The sequence below is a fragment of the Taudactylus pleione genome, unplaced genomic scaffold (genome assembly GCF_031769625.1).
Source record: "Taudactylus pleione unplaced genomic scaffold, aTauple2 ptg000100l, whole genome shotgun sequence".
In the NCBI taxonomy this organism is placed as follows: domain Eukaryota; kingdom Metazoa; phylum Chordata; class Amphibia; order Anura; family Myobatrachidae; genus Taudactylus; species Taudactylus pleione.
In genome coordinates, this window is record NW_028284502.1 from 10,728,096 (window position 1) to 10,748,985 (window position 20,890).

The 20,890-nt window shown below is 42.3% G+C and overlaps 1 protein-coding gene across 3 annotated transcripts in view; it reads right to left on the reverse strand.

Annotated features, from left to right (window-relative positions):
• Positions 1 to 3,221: 3,221 nt before the first annotated feature.
• The window catches only part of MPPED2 (metallophosphoesterase domain containing 2), a 170,636-nt gene continuing 152,967 nt past the window's right edge, over positions 3,222 to 20,890 (reverse strand). For all 3 annotated transcript variants that reach the window (XM_088470481.1, XM_088470483.1, XM_088470482.1), the window contains exons 5-7: positions 18,752 to 18,867; positions 5,618 to 5,731; positions 3,222 to 4,448 (exon numbers count right to left, since the gene is read on the reverse strand). In XM_088470481.1, the coding sequence (XP_088326607.1) occupies positions 4,330 to 4,448; positions 5,618 to 5,731; positions 18,752 to 18,867 (349 nt within the window). In that variant the 3' untranslated portion in view covers positions 3,222 to 4,329. The remainder of the gene's footprint in view (positions 4,449 to 5,617; positions 5,732 to 18,751; positions 18,868 to 20,890) is intronic.

The window sequence follows — 20,890 nt, forward strand, 5'->3', positions numbered from 1 at the left end:
GCCAGGAGAGCCATATCCATAGCTGCTTAACCTAAGTACGAGGCTGCATCTCTAATGTGAAATATGTAGGACAGCTGTTCCCTCGAAGCATCAGGGGGAAAAGTCTCTTCTAGGGCCTCTGACCAACTCTCAATGGCTTTTGCCACCCAGGCCGTAGCCCTAGTAGGACGAGTAATAGCTCCTGTAAGACAATATATAGATTTATGACAAGCTTCTATACGTCTATCTGTGGTCTCCTTCAAGGAGGTTGCAGTATGAATGGGCAAGGTGGCATTTTTAACAAGACATATTACATGAGAATCCACCATTGGGGGAAATTCCCATTTAGTACAATCAGCAGCTGGAAGCAGGTAAAAGGAACTGAACCGTTTTGGAATTTGAAACCTTTTACAGAGCATAATCCAAGCTTCACTCATGTGATCAGATAGCTGATCAGAGTGAGGAAACTCTGGTAACACAACCTTTTTTTTTTTTTGCTTAAAAAGTGCATGTTTTTTTTCTTAGGAGCAGGTTCATCCTCTTCTATTTGTAGAATAGTTTTAGCAGCTCTCACAAGAGCAGGTAGATTTAGTTTAGAGGGTGGCTCCTCTTCTCCTGAGACGGAGTCAAAGTGAAAGAGGTCTACGTCTTCTGCCTCCCCAGATGATCTCTCAGAATCAGATAACTGTGTGGATTGGGAAGACATCATAGCATGTTTAGTAGGCTTAGAAGATAAATGTTTCTCTCTTTGCAGTATTTGCTGAAAAACCGTAGCGGTATTAGCCAAACTCTGTACTGAGGTAGACAGTATGTCTATCCATGGGGAAGGCAAAGGATTTGCAGGGGAGTACCTGCTGTGGACATCCCATAAGGGGAGCTAGCACAGGGACTGCTACTTGGTCCATACGTTTTGCAAGCATTTGTGAAAAGGCTGTGGGCGGGGTATAGGGGGAAGGACCGGAGCATCCTGAGATTGAAAAGCTGCTGCAGCTGCTGTTTGTGTCCGGTCCTCCAGGTCCCACCTACACCCCAATGTCTCCCTGTGGAGCCCTATGGACCCTGAAGAATATAAAATAATAATAAATCATAATTTTCAGTGCAATCCGATATTGGAAAAGTGCTGAAGATTACAACATCTTCCACAGAAAACTATTCTTCGCATAGCTCTACTTGATCTTGATGTTCTTTCACAGTTGTTTGGACAACTATCCGACTTTTCTCCAGTGTGGTGATAGGTGTAGAGCCCACCAGTAAACCCAGTTACAACAGCCCACTGTAGAGTCTAATATAATAATTTATTTTATGTCATATGGTGTGGAAACTTTTCTAAGGAGGTATAACAGAATTGTGTTTATTGCTGTATTACAATTACACTTGTCTATCTCTAGCATTACAGCAAACCAGACAATATCATCACGCATCCCAATACGCCAATGGGAATTTAAAGATATTTGCTTTCATTATTATGGTGATCACATTATATATTTGATACATTTACTACTCCGCTTTTACTAATCAACAGTTACACACTGCCATTTAACTGACAGAGTGGATTAATACTTTGTTCTAAACATATGGACATTGATAATTTTCAGAACACAATTACATGCGAGGGGGGAGAGTTGCCATTGCAATGGCTTAAGAATGCCAGCAACCAATCTCCCTATGGGGCTGCAAATAATAGTTGGTGAGTCCAAAGGTTCCGTTACTCGCCTGGACTCGAGGGGGCAAGTTAACTGAATTGACCCCATTGTGTTTGTTATTGACATTTCAAACCTCACTGTGAATTTGCACATAGAGAAAGTTTACATACACCAGTGAGTTATATATAAAGATTACATATAGAAATTCTCCATGAGGTCTGGAGACGTCATGTTGGTATCATCTATTTTTATATATATATTTCACTTTAGGGGACTTTCAGAAAATCAATGATTAGTAAGAATCTTTTATACGTTATTTGAAACAGAAAACAGTTGTTAGACCTTGTGTGTATGTTCATATGAAATTTATCAGCACTGATCAAAGATCTGTTTTCCTTTAATATTTCTTCAAAAGCAGTTTGTCGGCTTTGAACAAACATTTCTTACTCAATCCTGCACTTGGCCGATCTATGGCGCTTAAAAAGGGCTCTAATGACGCTCATTTCAAGAAAAACAAATAGGAAAAGTAGCAATTGGCTCTTCAAAATAGGCAGCAGGGTAGGTTAAGAAGGGGTTGTCCAGAATTATTTCTAGAGTGTACAAAAGTTGCTTTTCCCTTGTTTTCTTGTATTAAACATGCTTGATGGGCACACACTATTGTATGCATTGTTCTGGTACCCTTAATAATTGCTGGCCATACACTGGACCAACTTTCATCCAACTAGTTGGTTGGTTGGACTTAAAATCTGGTAATGTATTAGCAGATTTAATCAAGTTGTGATCGTCATTTGCTCCCATAAATTACCAGATTTTCATTCCAACCAACCAATTAGTTGGATGAAAGTTGGTCTAGTGTATGGCCAGCGTTTGATAACCTCTCACCACAATGAGAGAGTGGGACATCCTTTAGACTTAAGGAGCATACACACTAGTCGATATGCTCCCTGAGCGATATCGTCTAGTGTGTCCCTGGCATTGAGCACACCCGCTGAACGACATCGTTCAGCGACGGGGTCTCTCCCTCATTCCCCAACATGCAGCAACTTGACAATATCGTCAGGTTGGCCTGCATGTTTGCCAGATGAACGGTAAAGACGAACAACCTGCCAGGAGAATCACCAGGAAAGTTGTTCCAAAAATAGAAATCTCTTCTTTTTTTGGTGATCAGGGCCATAACTATGGATCGTTGTGCCTCACAGCAAATTTTATTTGGGAGGCGTTGCAGTGATGCTAGTCAACGGCCCCTGTTTTCTTCTAAGCATTTGCGGTGCCCAGCGCATGCTCAAAGTAGGATGGGGCCCTTCGGCCACCACCCCGACCCACATAGCCACACACCCCACCCCCAGCAATGGTGCTTGTTCCGCCACTGGCGACGATAAAAGCAGGTCTGTGGGTCTAGCAGAAGCAAAAGCGCCTCAACGGGTGGTGCGGAGCTTCCTTCAGAGGTTAAGTAAGCCCAATATGTAATGTGAAATCAGGCAATCGAATTACAATTTAGCAGTCTGAAATACGTTGCAATAAATTAATCAAAAATATAAATTATGAAGTCACGCACCATATTTAAAAATCTTGCAATTTTATTTGCATATAAAGGCGCTAGATATATAATATCACAATAAATTTAAAAGAAACAACTGGTTTTCTAAAGTCCATTAACAAGGTAACAAAATTGAAAAAGGAAAAAAAACAAAAAAACAGGACAAAGCATTTACAGAGGTCAAAGTAAATTTGCAACAACATTTTTGTGCTAGCAAGATTGCATTTACACAGTGCAACATAAGAAAAGGGAAAGAAAATTGGGCACAGGAAGTGGGGAGAGAGGGACTCAACAGTGCTTAAAAAAGAGCAACAAAGCGCTTCTTGTCTTGATTGTATTCATTTAATTCAACACATGCCTAAAACCGCACACCGATACCTCCGCAGATAAGGACACTTGCAAGTGTGTCCCATCCTTCATAATTTAGGTGTGCCGCATACAGGAGATACCGCCAATAATAAATGCCACATTTTGTAATAACACACAAAAAATACTTATATATATATAAATCCATATTTAAAAGGAGTCTGCATTTACATGTCTTAATGTATGGCATAACTTTTCTTTACAGCTGTTTCAGCCCCATACATAATAAAGATAAAAATAATTTAATAAAAATTACACGTGCAAAAAAAAAAAACATACGAAAAAACACAATGGATTAAAAAAATGAAGTGTACAAAAACAGTATTCATTAGCTAAAAATAAATGGGGAAAAAAATCATTGGAAAATGCACCTTTAGGTGATAGAAATAGCACACAAATTCAATAACCGTAAATAAAAAAAAAAAATATAGCAACACTGAAAACAAATAATTGTGCAAATCCCGGTAGTAAACAAAAAAAAAAAAAGCAAAAAAAAATTTATTTTCTTCATTTTTGTTATATTAATATTATATACTGTATAGTTTGGTGAACCCCTTGTGATATATACTATTTACAATAGCATTCTGAGGACACAGCAAGTTGATAAATTAAATGTAGATGTTGCTATTTTCAAATCAGAACCTTATTTTTTTTATATTTCAGGTTGGTTTTCTTTGTACCAGTATAAACAGAAGGAAAAAAAATTCAATATCTTGAAATTCTTACAAAGGGCAAGATAGTTGTTTTATTACGAGAAAAAAAGTCAGTTAATAGACCCATTTTTCTCCGGTGTGCGTAGGGTCTTCATGATCCTTGGGGATTGGGAAGGTCAAAAATAATTGGAGAGTTGGTTGGTTGAAAGCTGACTGTACACGTTGAGGCATTGACGTATGTTGTGTAACCATCGGTCATAATTCCGTAACCTGCAGGAGGAATGTTATACATGCACGTCATTTGTGTGTATTACAGCAACAAATACACAAGCTCTAAGGCTGATTGCTATAAGCTATGGCATGGAAATAAAGTTGACTTGTAATCCTCTTTAGACAAGGTAAGGAGCTTTGATTTTTAGGTCCTTACAAACACAACATGTAGCCTTAATAAGCTCAAAAATAATCACCAACTCTCTTACGTTTCTATTGCTCAAATATGTAGGAATTGTTATTCCTCTGTATGGTCATTTTGAAGTGGTTGCCCATATTTGAATGGCCCCCTCTGTTTGGCAGCCTACCTCCTGTATAGCCTAAGGACCTCCATCACCACCTATAATGTCCATAATATCTAAGGCAACGATGGGGGAGCTGTGTGCAAACAACAATTAAGATAGGTACACACTAGACAATTTGTCATCCGATCCCGCGGATGGGAGCGACAGATTTGGTACATCGTCTAGTGTGTACCCATGACATGCGCACTCCCGCGGGTCGCTAGCGACATCCCCATCGGCCCTGCTTTAGGGTTCACGGGATGTCACTAACGATGCCATGCTGCAGAATGAAGCATGATACGAGCTCCCCTTCCCCCCATCGGACCCGGCATCGGCAAGTCTGTATGCACTTGCCACATGCAGGGTCCTGTCGCCGGCATACTGGGTACACATCGTGTAGTATGTACCCAGCTTTACAGTTCTAGCAGGAGGACACCTGCTACAAAGATACAGGCGTTGTGGGTTGGGGTTCTAGCTAAATAGGGGCCTGATTCAGATATGTATGCAAATGTTGCAGACCACTGGCGGCTTCGCAAATCCAAGCGATTGCATACAAAGATGCAGCATTGTTCGTAGATATGGCTACTTAGAATGGTTGTCGGAACTGAGATGCCGCAGATATTTTCTCTGCGTATGGGATTGCAATTGCAATACAATGTGCCTATATATCTTTACGATCCACGATCTTATGATATATCGTATGGTGTGTAACCAGCTTGACACCATGACTCTACTCTTTTGAGCTTCGAAAACTAAGGTCAGTGGTGTGCGGGCAAGGATTTAATTCAAAGAACAACGACAGAACTTTATCACTAACATACACATAAAAATATGTAAATTATAGAAGTTCTCACACACGTTGATCATTTATGATATATCACTGACCTTCATGGATTCCACCAAATACATGCAGCTTAGGCCGAACTCTCCTCTGCACCGTGTTAAGTAGTTCTACACAGCCGACCCTCTGTAACTCTTTGGGAACCCAGTCCCTGAAACCTAATGCATATAAAGAAGAGAAGGAGGAAAAATAGAAACCAGTATATCGTATTCTGTAATCACTGAGGGTTTTACTTAAGTCTTTGCAGGAAATCATAATTCATGAAAGGTTTATTATAATATCTGAAATATAACACCCTCCATTAAGAGCCTACAAAATGCTTTTAAAGGAACCTTCTACTCTTTGTCTTCTGCTGGAATGTTGCATTTTTTGGGGCCTCTGTAAGATATTAACATTTTCTTATCCTTGCAGTTTGATTTATAAAAGCAAGGGTTATAGAATTAACTTTATTCCTGAGAGTTCCTTGCAGGTTCTTCCCGGCAGTAACCTAATTATTTTGCCGTTCCCTTATTCTCGTCTTATTTCGTATTTTTTCCCCCCCTTCTGCAGTCTCTTACCTAATTGCATTTTTTTTCTCATTTAGCCAGCAAAATATTGGAAAGGGTGTCCTTATATCGCAGCCAAAGCATTAAACTAATCATTTCCTGCTTTTATCTCTTGTTAAAAAGGCGCGGGTGTGCTACCTGCCTTTCCCGCAGAGGACATTGCCGTACGGTATTCTGGGTAGCTGACCTGTTCTCCACAATGGGAAGCAGGTGAGATGTAATGCAATTAGAGCTTTTCTACATCAGTCATGAGGCAACGATTGAAATGGTAATTGTAACAGATTGACACCTATCATCATTAACAGGCTAAAAGCTTCTAATAGTTCAAATCATTGGCAATAAGCGTTGATTTCCGAACATGCTGGCAGCCACACCATTTTACATTTTGGGCTAGTAAGCAATAAGAAAATTATATCTAGTAACGATCGCTGAGGAGTTGGAGTAACATTGTTGCATTTTTCTAATGTATTAAAATTACTGTTAAAAGGTGTTTTTTTTTAGCATGCAGCCTAGCGTACAACTAATCAAACAGTAAAGATATATGGACTATTTATAAAAGGTATAAAAATGCTTTCTTCTAGCTTTTTAGCAAGAGAAAGCATGTTTTTTTTACATTTCCCGGTTGTTCAATACATAATGCCATCTCTGCGTGACGTTATGCCTACCCGCACTGGAGAAAAGCAGGGAAAAGACGGTTCTTTCCTGCTTTTTCCCACAATGCTTAGCTCTTCCCCTGGTCAGCTGTCAAAGCATGGTGTATGGCAGCAGCTAGTCTGTGGCCCGGGACACCTGTTCTGCGCTTGCGTGGGCACTAGCCTACAAACACATTGGCCATCGTTCACATTTGCAAGAGACTGTAACCGAAGAAGAAATTATGGGGGTTTTGTGTTTCATTTAGGTCTATAAAAGAATCATTTATATTTAATCTATTTAAATGTTATGGCCATCGGCTTCTAAATGAGCAAGTTAGCCACAATTTCCAGAAGTCTTCCAAGTGAAACAAAATACATTAGCAGCAAACTTAAAGGGCGGGATGTATATATTTCAGGGTTGGAAAAATAAACAATTATTTTAAAAATAACAAAAAAAAAACTTTTTTTTCTTAGTTTAAATAGTATTTTTTATTTTTTTGCATTCATGTTTTAATGAAAAAAAAACAAAAAATAAATCCTGCTTATTATATTAATACTGTGAAACATTGATATGTATTAGAAACCTTGCTCAACCATGTTTTAATGCTTTCTAACATTAACAATCCAAAATTAATAGGAATTTATCTCATCAAAAGAGAGCCAGAGTAAGGTGTTTATTCACTAAAGTGCGGGTTTTTATAAGTGGAGTTACCTTTAGCAACTAAACAGATTCTAGCTACAGGTTGAGTCTCCCATATCCAAATATTCCGAAATACGGATTTTTTTTGGCATAACTGAGATAATGAAACCTTTGATTTTTGATGGTTCAATGTACACAAACTTTGTCTAAGGCACAGATTATTAAAAATATTGTATAAAATTACCTTCAGGCTGTGTGTATAAGGTGTATATGTAACATAAATGAATTTCATGTATGTACAAAAACTTTGCTTGAGCCACAAAATTACTGAATATATTGTATAAAATTACCTGCAGGCTGTGTGTATAAGGTGTATATAACACATAAATGCATTCTGTGTGTATATTTGGGTCCTATTCCCAAAATATTTCTTTATGGTATGCAATTATTCCAAAATACGGAATATTCCGTTATCCAAAATACCCCTGGTCCAAAATATTTTGGATATGGGAGACTCAACCTGTATTATAGTCTAGAAGGTACCGTACTACATAAATAAGTAGAATCTGATTGGTTGATATGGGCAACAACTTACACGTCATGTTTTAAATTGAAATAAACATGAAGGAGATTAAACCATGAGATGTTTCTCTGTGTATTGTCTTATTAATGTGTTGGAGTTGTTTACCCTTTAAAATTGAGAATGTTAGTTGTGGTCTTCTCCTGTACTATAGAATTTTTAGGGGAGGAGTTTGTGGAGTGTTAGTTGATGCTAGGCAGATTTAGTACCTCTCTGATCTGGTTCACCCTCCCCGTTTCTCTGTTGGGTGTATTAATCTACTGTATTGGCTCGGCTCACTTAAATGAAGACCAGAAGCAACAACAATGTGGAATAATACCAGGGGGATACCCATATAATAGACATTTTTAAGAAGTCACAGCGCCGTGCCTGTAGTCACAGCATAAAAAAAAAAAAATAGTGTTTTTTTTTTTTTTTTTTTTTTTTAAAGCCATTTGGCTTAAACCAGCCAACTCTGATAATTTTTTGCATAAAAATTGCGATACATCCGGCCCTTATTTGTCTGCATACTGGCATCTGTGATCACCGGTATGCAGGTGCCCTTAGCTGCCGGGACAGCTCTTCCGATAGGAGTTGTCCCTTGCTTTATGATCTAGGAGTCCTATTAGGCAGATGCGCCCAATTTCTGCTAAAAGGAGACTAAGGAGTATATTTACTAAAGTGCAGGTTTTTAGAAGTGGAGATCTTGCCCATAGCAACCAATCAGATTGTACTTAATATTTAGCTAGCACGTTCTAGAAAATAATACCTTCGACTCTGATTGGTTGCTGTGGCCAACGTCTCCTCTTCTAAAAACCAGCACTTTAGTAAATATACCCCTAAGAGAGTCTCATAAAATACAAGGACATTCTCATGTCCATACACTATCCATATATAGTAGAAGCTCATTATGAACTTGCACCCATCATTCAATGATGAAAGATTTAAATTAAGCGTTAGTGAATTCCATTCTGCCCAAAGTCTAATAATGTTGGTCTACTGTATTTTCAAGAGTTAGAATGCAGCCTGTTGTTTTATAGGTACACTTTGTATGTCGGTGAAGCCACAAGTTCCAAATGGAAGAATCTTCTGGATTCTCATGAACATTGTGTTAATCCGGTTACACACTATACGATATATATTGTGTGGATCGGTTAGTGCCCCCACGGTCATTGCATTGTGTCATCTGCTGTGCTGCACACACATGTAGCTTTTAAAGATACATCATGCGGTCGTACATCCGATCACGTACTGTGCACAGTGCGATATAATGTGCCATCGCTGGGTACACACATTGTATTGTGTGTGCACAGCTTTAGGCAATGAATGTTTCTTTAGTCCACAAAATGACTGCATCCCCCAATGTGCAGGCAACAAGCGCACTCAAAGCAATGATGTGCTTCAGGTCACGAAGGTATTTGTAAGACACCGAGAATGTCCGATTAAGCAGGCAGCCAGCCGACAGAAGAATAAAAGCCATATTTAATACCCAGCAATATACTCCGCAGTGTCCGGTACACTGAAAATAGGGAGTCAGATAAGTATGGCAGCTCAAAGGTTAAAAACACAGCACTCTCCGAAACTCAAAGGAAGACCTAGGAATGATGTCACTGCTAATTGATGGCTCTTAGAGTTTAAGAGCCACTTCGTTCTACAGTTAATGTAGAGAATCAATAAAAATGAACATCAATTACTACACAAACTGCCTGACTCGAAGGGAGAAGAAACGTTTCTCAGAGGGAGCAGGTGAGGCCGATTATACACGAGACTGTGCAGCGCAGTCAATGTCACAGGTTCTTTATGGCACACGTAGAGCTGGAGGTGTACAGCGACTCATTTCATTGTGCCCAAAATTCAATCAGTCTACTGCGCCCGCAACTAGGCAAGAAATATGTGGGGGGTGGGGGTGGCAGATTAAATCCTGCTATCCTTGGGCAGGCTAAAGACAAGTGGCTTACGTACTTAATCCTAAACTGGATGTAGTTGGTATCCTGACTCGACAATCCCGGCGGCTATGATCCCAAAGGTGAGTTTTAGAATTAGGCGCTAGGGGTAGGTTTATGGTTAGGCTGCGGGAGGGGAGGGTTAGGAGTAGGGTTAAATTACTCACCTGCAGTCGTTGGCATTTCAACCATCGGTATTCCGACTGCCGGAATTCTCTACCTTCAGAGAATCTTGATTTATTGGTTTATTTCTGCAGCTACCACTAAATTCGTGGCTTTATCCATCTAGCCTCCTTCAGTGCTGTTTGCCAAAGGCCATCTACCAGGAGAAATGGCCTCACTTCATTGCTTTTTGGAGATTTGGTCCAAGGTTCTGCATCTACTATACGTATTTTAGAAAATGTAGGATTTAAAGTTTGCATAAGGTGTGCACATAGAAAAGCTTAATTTCCATCCAAGTTCCACTAAAAGCATGAAAACTCTACACTAACCTCCAAGCAGAGCTTAACCCCTTCATCACACACACTCACATAGCCTTTCACTATGGGTTTGTAAAGGTAAAAGTATCACATCTAAATGTATTTCTTTATACTGCGATACAGATTAGAATTTCTAGGCAGAGTGCCTCTATTTCCATCTTTAAACCAGTCCTGTTAACACTTTCTATACCAAAGGGGACAACACATTCCACATTAGCATAAAAAGAGGTTAATGAAACCCGTCATCATAGTTTGTTGTAACCGCATAAAATCTCAATTTACACAGCAGGGATCCTTCAATAAAGGTAATTAAGGGAGATTGTGCTTTTTAAGCCCCACGAGAAGAACTTGTTACACTACATTGCTTTATGCAGATTTCTCAACAATAAGGAATCTGGCAATAAAAAGTAGACTACGCTTTATAAAGGGCCCAGGAGGATGACAAACACAGGCGCACTTCAAGTGCACCAATGTTTGTCATCCTCCTGCGGTACTTCTGCTATATGAGACACAGGCAGATCCAGGTATCAGAGTGAGATATACTGTACCAAGACCATTTATTTACAGCTATATACATACACACACACACACACACATATATATATTAGGGGTGAGCGGGTTCGGATTTCTGAAATCCGAACCCCCCCCGATCCGAGGCAGATCCGAGTCAGGCTCGACTTTTCCCGCCTGACTCGGATCTGAAATCGAGGCAAAACGTCATCATCCCGCCTTCCGGGTCTCGCGGGTTTTGGATCCTATATAAGGTACCCGCGTCGGCGCCATTTTCTCACTCGGCTGTGGACAGTGAAGAGGGAGGGTGGGAGTTAGGGCTGGCTGGGCTGTGTAGTGTAGTGTAGTGTAGTGCAGAGTAGTGTTGTGCTGTGCTGCGCTGTGCTGCTGTTGTCCATAGGGGCTGTGTCCACTACTTCAAAGTCCATAGGGGCTGGCTGTGTTGTGCTGTGCTGCTGTTGTTAATAGGGGCTGTGTCCACTACTTCAAAGACCATAGGGGCTGGCTGGACTGTGTTGTGCAGTCAGTTGTCCATAGGGGCTGTGTCCACTCCAAAGTCCTGTGCAGTGTCCCAGTCCTAAAGGGGTGCTGTAGTGTTGTCCAGGGGGTGCTCTGTTCGTCAGGGGTGCTCCCCCCAAGTGCTAAAAAAAAAAATATTTTTTCTGTGTTTGTGAATTGTGTGCGCAGTAGCCGCACGTGCATCAACAAAGTAGTGCCAAGCGTGCGCCTGTGTCATAAGTAAAGGATCGGCTGGCTTGACCGTTAAAGGGTGCTGTAACCCCCAAAGTACACTCCAGTCCAAATAAAAAAATATTTTCTGTGTTTGTGAATTGTGTGCGCAGTAGCCGCACGTGCATCAACAAAAGAGCAGTGCCAAGTGTGCGCCTGTGTCCCATAAGTAAAGAGCCAGCTGGCTCATTTCTTAAAGGGTGGTGTAACCCACAAAGTGCACTACTCTCCAGCAAAAATAAAAAAATATTTTCTGTGTTTGTGTGCGCCTTAGCCGCACGTATATATCAAATCGATATAACATAAATGGAGGACCAAACTTTCTCCGATAAAAATAAAATAGAGAAAGATCAAGAACCACTTCCTCCTAGTGCTGAAGCTGCTGCCACTAGTCATGACATAGACGATAACATGCCATCAACGTCGTCTGCCAAGGCCGATGCCCAATGTCATAGTAGAAGCCACATACAATCCCAAATGAAAAAGTTCAGGAAAATGACCTTAAAAAAAACATTTAAATCATCTGAAGAGAAACGTAAACTTGCCAATATGCCATTTATGACACGGAGTGGCAAGGAACGGCTAAGGTCTTTCCCTATGACTAGTGTGTGTCATACTAGTATGACTAGTATGTTCATGACTAGTGGTTCAGCTTCACATGACGATGGAAGCCCTCCTCCCGCTAAAAAAATCAAACGAGATAAGCTGGCAAAAGCACAGCAAAGAACTGTGCGTTCTAAGAAGATATCACAAATCCCCAAGGAGAGTCCAAGTGTGGTGGCGGTTGCGATGCCTGACCTTCCCAGCACTGGATGGGAAGAGGTGGCTCTTTCCACCATTTGCACGCCCCCGGCAAGTGCTGAAAGGAGCACCCACAGTCCACTTGCTGATATGCAAATTGAAGATGTCACTGTTGAAGTACAACAGGATGAGGATACTGGTGTAGCTGGCGCTGAGGAGGAAGTTGGCGAGGAGGATTCTGATAGTGATGTGGTTTGTTTAAATCAGGCTCCGGGGGAGACAGTTGTTGTCCGTGGGATGAAAAAGCCCATCACGGTCATGCATGGGCAGAAGACCAGACATTCCACCTCTTTGGTCTGGCAATATTTCTATCCAAATCCGGACAACAACTGTCTTGCCATATGTACCATATGTAAAAGGTGGAATAAGTAGGGGTAGGGACGTTAACCACCTAGGAACATCCTCCCTTATACGGCACCTGCAGCGCGTTCATAATAAGTTACTGTCAAGTTCAGAAACTTTGGCTAAGACCGTAAGCAGTCCAGGGACACCTAAATCCCGTTGTCCTGTTGTATCCAAGCGCCTGCAAACCACACCGTCAACTCCCTCCTCGTCAATTTCCTCCTTAGTCAGGATCGGAAGTAGTCCTGCAGGCCATGTCACTGGCATGACTGACTCTCCTATCCGGGATTCCTCCGGAGGATCCTGCATTGCTACGCCTCCTGCTGTTGCTGCTGCTGGGAGTCGTTCATCATCCCAGAGAGGAAGTAGGAACACCACTACTTTTACTAAACAATTGACCCTCCAACAGTCCTTAGCGAGGAGGATGAAGTACGACAGCAGTCATCCTGAAGCAAAACGTATAACGGAGGCCTTGACTGCTATGTTGGTGTTAGACGTGCATCCGGTATCCGCCATTGGTGCAGTGGGATTTAGACAATTGATGGAGGTAGTGTGTCCCCGGTTCCAAATCCCGTCTAGATTCCACTTCACTAGGCAGGCGATACCGAGACTGTACAGAAACGTCAGAAAAAGTGTCCTCAGTGTCCTGAAAGTTGTACCCAATGTCCACTTAACCACGGACATGTGGACAAGTGGAACAGGGCAGACTAAGGACTATATGACTGTAACAGCCCACTGGGTAGATGTATCACCTTACGCAGCAACAGCAGCAGCATCACCAGTAGCAGCATCTCAGAAACGCCAGCTCGTTCCAAGGCAGGCTACGCTGTGTATCACCGGTTTCAGTAAGAGGCACACCGCCGACAACCTCTTAGAGAAACTGAGGGAAATCATCGCCCAGTGGCTTACCCCACTTAGACTCTCCTGGGGATTTGTGATATCTGACAACGCCACCAATATTGTGCGGGCATTACATCTGGGCAAATTCCAGCACGTCCCATGTTTTGCTCAAACAATAAACTTGGTGGTGCAGAATTTTCTGAAAAGTGACAAAAGGGCGTGCAGGAGACGCTTTGGGTGGCCAGAAAAATTTCTGGCCACTTTCGCCATTCAGCGACTGCGTGCCGAAGACTGGAGCACCAGCAAACACTCTTGAACCTGCCCCGCCATCACCTGAAGCAAGAGGTTGTGACGCGGTGGAACTCAACCCTCTATATGCTTCAGAGGATGGAAGAGCAGCAAAAGGCCATTCAAGCCTATACATCCACCTATGACATAGGCAAAGGAGGGGGTATGCACCTGACTCAAGCACAGTGGAGAATGATTTCCGTGTTGTGCAAGGTTCTCCAGCCCTTCGAACTTGCCACACGTGAGGTCAGTTCAGACACTGCCAGCTTGAGTCAGGTCATTCCCCTCATCAGGCTTTTGCAGAAGCAGCTGGAGAAAGTGAAGGAGGAGCTAAGACGGAGCGATTCCGCTCGGCATGTGGGACTTGTCGATGAAGCCCTTCATTCGCTTTGCCAGGATTCCAGGGTGGTCAATCTGTTGAAATCAGACCACTACATTTTGGCCACCGTGCTCGATCCTAGGTTTAAAGCCTATGTGGTATCTCTCTTTCCGGCCGACACAAGCCTGCAGAGGTGCAAAGACCTGCTGGTGAACACACTGTCAGCTGAAGCGGAACGTGACATGTCAACAGCTCCTTCTTCATTTTCACCCGCAACTGGGGCTGCCAGGAAAAAACTTAGCTATCCTAAGCAACCCGCTGGCGGTGATGCAGGGCAGGCAGGACCAAGTTTGGACATCTGGTCTGGACTGAAGGACCTGGCAACAATTTCTGACATGTCTACTGTCACTACATATGATACTGTCACCACTGACAGAATGGTGGAGGATTACATCGGTGACAGCATCCAAGTAGGCATGTCAGACAGTCCATACCTGTACTGGCAGGAAAAAGAGGCAATTTGGAGGCCCCTGTACAAACTGGCTCTATTTTACCTGAGTTGCCCCCACCTCCAGTGTGTACTCCGAAAGAGTGTTTAGTGCAGCCGGGAACCTTGTCAGCGAAAGGCGTAGGAGGTTGCTTCCACAAAATGTGGAGAAGATGATGTTCATCAAAATGAATTATCAACTCTTCCAGGGAGACCAGCCTCCAGAACGTACAGAGGGACCTGTGGTGGTGGATTCCAGTGGGGACGAGTTAATACTCTGTGAGGATGAGGATGTACACAACACTGAAGAGGGTGAGGAATCGGTGGATGAGGAGGATGAGAACGACATTTTGCCTCCGTAGAGCCAGTTTGTGCAGGGACAGATTAATTGCCAGCTTGTTTTGTGGGGGCCCATACGAACCAATCATTTCAGCCACAGTTGTGTGGCAGACCCTGGCGCTGAAAAGATTGCTTTGTTAAAGTGTGCATGTCCTGTTTATACAACATAAGGGTGGGTGGGAGGGCCCAAGGACAATTCCATCTTGCACCTCTTTTTTTTCTTTGCATTATGTACAGTTTGGGGCCTAGTTTTTCAAACTGCCATCCTGTCTGCCACTGCAGTATCACTCCTAGATGGGTTACGTGTTTGTGCCGCCCACTCGTGTCGCTTAGCATAGTCATCCAGCTACCTCCGTGCAACCTTTTGGACATAAAAACACTATTGTGAGGTGTGAGGTGTTCAGAATAGACTGGAAATTAGTGGAAATTAAGGTTATTGAGGTTAATAATAGCATAGGAGCAGAAAAACCAACACATTCTGTGATTTTATCTGTTTTTATGCTTTTTTTAAAAAAAAATACAGATCCAAAACACAAAACCCAAAACACGGAAGGGTGGTTTTGGCAAAACCAATCCAGATCCAAAACACGAAGAAAGATCCAGATCCAAAACACGAAAAGGGGCCGGTGCATACCCCTAATATATATATATTATATATATTATGTATGTATGTATGTATGTATGTATATACATATACACACACATACATATATATATATTACCATGGAGATTACTCTCCTGCATCCAAATGAAAGCTCGCCCCTTTCCATACCCTAACCCTCCCTTCTCAGTGCCTAAACCTAACTTCCCCCTCCCCGCACCCTAAATCTATCCTCCCCCACCCTGCACCTTAAACCTAACCTTCCCCTCTCTGCATCCTAAACCTCCCACTAGGACCTAACCCTAACCCCCTCCCCGCACCCTAAACCTAACCCTCCCACTAGTGCCTAACCCCAGGATGCCGCCGGTTGGGATAACTGAAATTCTGACAGGTGATGGGATTCCGGCGCTGGCATTCTGACAGCCGGAATCCCATCTTCCCGGGATATTGAACTTATCCCCATTTGAACATCCCAAGCTGTGTACAACTAATTCACCCAAATGTATTGGTTTTTTTTACATACAGATGTGTCCTCATACATCTACCCTCCTTACGTGCTAAACAGCCCTTCTAGTCGCGCCATGCCGTGGCATGACCTGGTGGCGCCGAGCATCTTTTCACCTTCAAATGCATCTTATTCGCACAGCGACGCGTATAGTTAGCACAAGCAGCTTCTGCTGATTAAAATGATATGCAGCATGCCTATGTTCTGTGAGCGACTGCGGCTGTATCTGCATGTGAAACGCTACGTTACACTGTCCGCAGCTGTAACACTGTAACGTAGCGTTTCATATGCAGATACAGCCGCGCACAGAATATAGGCATGCTGCATATAAAATTCAGCAGAAGCGGCTTGTGCTAAATATTCGCATCGCTGTGTGAAAAAGACGCATTTGAAGGCAAACAATTGCACGGAAAGAGACGCTCGGTGCTACAGAGTCACACGGAGCTTCCGTGTTATGTGTAGCGCGACTTGTAACGCACAGAGGATAGATGTATGTGGACACAGCTGTAAATATGCAAATGATCAGTTTTTTTTGTAGAAACCCCACAGACAGATGTAGTAGGTTTTATTACATCATCTATCTGGGCTTGTTAATCAGTATACTCGTACCGCCGGGATACAATATTGTTACATCTTTACATGTGAAGTAAATGTGTGGAGCAGTAATATGAACACACTAGTCTACTCCACCTGTGGCAGATCATAAATCGATGCTTTTACACTGAGATGCAAACATATTGAACCACTAGACTGGCAAAAATTTTTTTGTTTTTTTATGACTAAATAAGGTCAAAAACATCTATTTAATACTTATCAAACACTATTTTCTAAAAAAAAAATAATATTTTACATATATATATATATAAAAAATAATTATTTTTTTTATACACCAACATTAACATAGTTTTTTACTATATCAGTCATCGATGTATCAGACTATTGATGTCTGGAACATTGCGACCATCGCAACTTTGATTTCCCCAGCAGACGCTCCTTTGAGAAGCTGCCAGGTACACACTGGGGGGCAGAGGCGTGTTAATTTACATGTCCCAGGCAGCCACTGGGTGGGGGGTCCTGCCGTGCTGACCTATGAGCAGTGACCGGCAGCACAGCAGTTACTGGGGGAGGGTGCAGGCATGCGGAGGGGCCGGTAGGACCCTCTGCTATTGGCGACTGCTGGAAGATCATCTTCCGCCAGCTGCCCACTGTGAATTTCTGACAGGCGGCATTGTTTGTGACTATGTCAGGTAATGCACAGCCGGGGGTGGTCACACACGATATGACCACACCAGGCAAGTGGTTAAGCAGGTAACAAGGATGAAAGAGGATCCTGTTAAGATACAGGCTATTTAAAACCAAAGTGCTAAAGAAAATGTAATTTTTTAACAGAAAAAAATTCAAAGCAAGCAAGAAAAACACAAGGGGCTTTGCAGGAGGAATGAAATGAGGTTTCCGAATTAAATTGTAATGAGATGCAATTGATATGCATGTACAGATCCTACAACATAATTACCTAATTAATATGAAATTATACTTTAGAATTCGCCAACACTTCATTTAAACCTTTCATCATTGAGCGATGGGTGCAAGTTAATTATGAGTTTCCACTATACAGGGTTAGCATACGCACAGGGGAATGTTCCTGTATGTTATGAAACTCTTTTACTCTCCTTTAGTAGAAAGTGCACTGACACAGACATCGCAATATGCTTAAATAGGTCAGTGTTGGCTGAAATTATCATCGTGTGTACAGAGTGCGCAGAGAGTATTGGTGTATTAGGGCGCGAGACACTAAATACACCAGAACAAAGGGAACGTGCTCCCAAACTCAAATCTGAGACTTCTATTCCACAGAGGAAACAAAGGGAAAGGTTTATTTTTGTGAGAGAGGTGGAATAGACATTTGAAATAGCTGCACTATAGGTCTGCTCTTATCCTAGAACGTCAGAAACCCCATAAATCAAAGAAAAACTATTATTAAAATAATTTGCACAGCAATCTTTGGCAATGCTAAAATAATTTTTGGTCTTGTCAATAAAGCTTATTTGAATTTCAATCAGAGTGTGCAAATACATTGTGTGTGTTGTATGTTTGCCTTAGGCGTTTTAATGCAATCCTCGTAATATAATGTCTGTGCTATTCTGCATTTCCAGTGCCGCTTCTGGTACCTGACACAAAGGATGACAGATGCATGCAGGGTATAGCACACCGGCTGCAGATGGAGCCGGTGCCAAACTTAAAAGGAGCTCTTAGATTTCAGCCCATCCGCTAAACCCATAAAGCCTTTGAATTGGGAGCTGTTACCTGTCAGATAAATACAGTTAATAAAACAAATGGCTGAGCTGGAAGGGCTGCAGAACGGCTGTGGATATCCATTTAATTCTCCCCGGCTCCAGTAAATCAGGAAATTTAATTCAAACAACACCTAAGAACGGTCTAGATCTGCTGGGCTTAATTATCATGCAGGGCCCCCGTAAAGCCATCCATTTTATTTTTTTGTTTTTTATTCATTGCTTTGCGTTGAAGAGAAAGAGTTCTGCCCTGAAAATTGGAGGATTCTGCTGCTAACGTTGAAATCTGCTTCTGTATATGTCAGACGACAGCGGGTTCTTGACTTACCAAGAGGAGGGCCATGAGTCATTAGTATATCGATGCCCTCTGGGATAAGATTCCACTTGTCAAGTAAAGACTGGCCTCTAGGAAGATTAAATCCCCATCCGTTAAACCATGGTGTCCTGTTAGAAAGAACAATCTTTTATCAGCATTGTGTTATTAGTCCATCATTTCTCACAGCTGTACAGACAGTGATGCTCAAGTCTTCGGTGAAATTTTTGAACTTTTGTTTTACACAAAATACTCCTTCGCTGATTCAATACCTAATAGAAGTGTTAATTAACTTTTACTATCAAATATATTTAAGAGTGTCATTGGTTTATTATAGATGGCTGGTCAGACCCTTTATATGACCTTGGAGGTACTGTAGTGGTAATCCGATACTAACTCCAATTACAGTTTAAAGCCAGTGTTTCTACGGAAAGCAAAACAGAGGGTCAGACAATCAATGCTTATAATTATTTAAGGTGGGAGTTCAAACGTGAGGTTATTTCCTTTTTTCCTACAGTAGGAAGGAACGGCGTGGAAAATGCAGCCGGAATGTCATACAAGATACTATGGCCCTCATTCAGAGTCTCTCTCAAGATGCGATCGCTCGCTTGCAGAAAGGGGCCGGTTATGCAAATCAAGCGATCGCTCTTTGCGCTGTAAGGACACCCTCTATGTCTTAGTGAGCAACAGCAGATAGCGTACGCTGGACTATAAAACCTCCCACCTGTCACTCGCAGCGCACGTCATCTCCGGGAAGAGTCTAATTAATCGTGAACATCGAGGGCCATCGGAGCTCCTCGCAGCGCTTAGTGTTGACCTAACCTACCCTAAGCACTGCGAGCAATTCAGGCTAAAAAACAACGAAGTCACGTGTGCGATGATGCTACTTTGCTAATGTGAACGCCCTTTAAACGCCATTTTGGCTGCCAGACACGCCTGCGTTCACACAACCACTCCCCCGTTTACAAGCACCTTCCCCTGTTACCACCCACACATGGCGCTGTGTGTCACTTAAAGCAACAACCTGAAAGTGGCTTGCGAGCTAGCAAAATCAGATCGCAACGAATGACTTGCGCACGCACACTGCAAATTGTACGCATGCGCAGATGTGCGATTATCGCTCCCTGCGAGCGAGCGTGCCCTAACGAGAGACTCTGAATGAGGTCTCATGTGCTCTGCAGTGTGATTTTTTTAAACCCGCAAAATCACCAATAATGTGTCAAAACAACAACAATGGAGACAATGGCTCAGTTGAAACCCCCACATTTTGATTTAATTAAGACAAAGAAAACTAAACAATTGAGTATTTTAGTGATTATCTGGAAAGATTAGGTAGGTCACTGTGGTGGTGAAGTGCAATCTGCAAAGGACGTGCATGATATCATTGCCAGGGAAAATGCCAGCGGAATGTGGCTGAGGTCCTTCCTATGTGTGAGGGAGTGAATTAGGTGCACCTGCTGCTATGGCAATTTCCCTCTTGTAAGAGACTTCCACTCGTACGTCAAAATGTAGATATTCTGCAGCTTTATCCAATCAGGTGACCGGCAAAGTATATTGGGGTAGAGAGAAAATATCCCATATATCTACCATTGAGAAATAAATACATTACCAGGGAGAAGATTAATTTTCACCTGTCGGGAATGGAAATTGTCAAATGTAGGAATAGGGCAAGGAAATATTATTGTTTTGTGGAAAAATCAGATATTAATGATCTTGTAACTGTAAATTTCGGTAATGAAACAAGTCCTTCAGTTATAATGGGTCCAATATAGCTTTTCAGCCTCACATCCCCCACCCCACAATCAGGGTGAGCAGGCAGATGCTCGAGTGTTGCGTAGATCAGCCAAGAGAACCTAGACCCACAGATAGTAGGTGGGTTACCAATTACTAAGCTGGGGGGTCATTTCATTTACTCACTCTCCCAATACACCTGGGGAGGGGTATCTATGCTTATCCCAGCCAGAAACCCACTGCAGGCTGGGGTAACTATTTTTATTTGGTGTGTTTATACATGTTAACGCCAACTTCAGCAGCATCACAGCGTATATCACATGCTAGTGAGATGGACAACTTCAGCCCTTATTCAGTGCTGTAAACTGCATGTGCTTAGACTTGCTGCTATCGCCATTTATGATGAGTTACAATTGTAGAGAT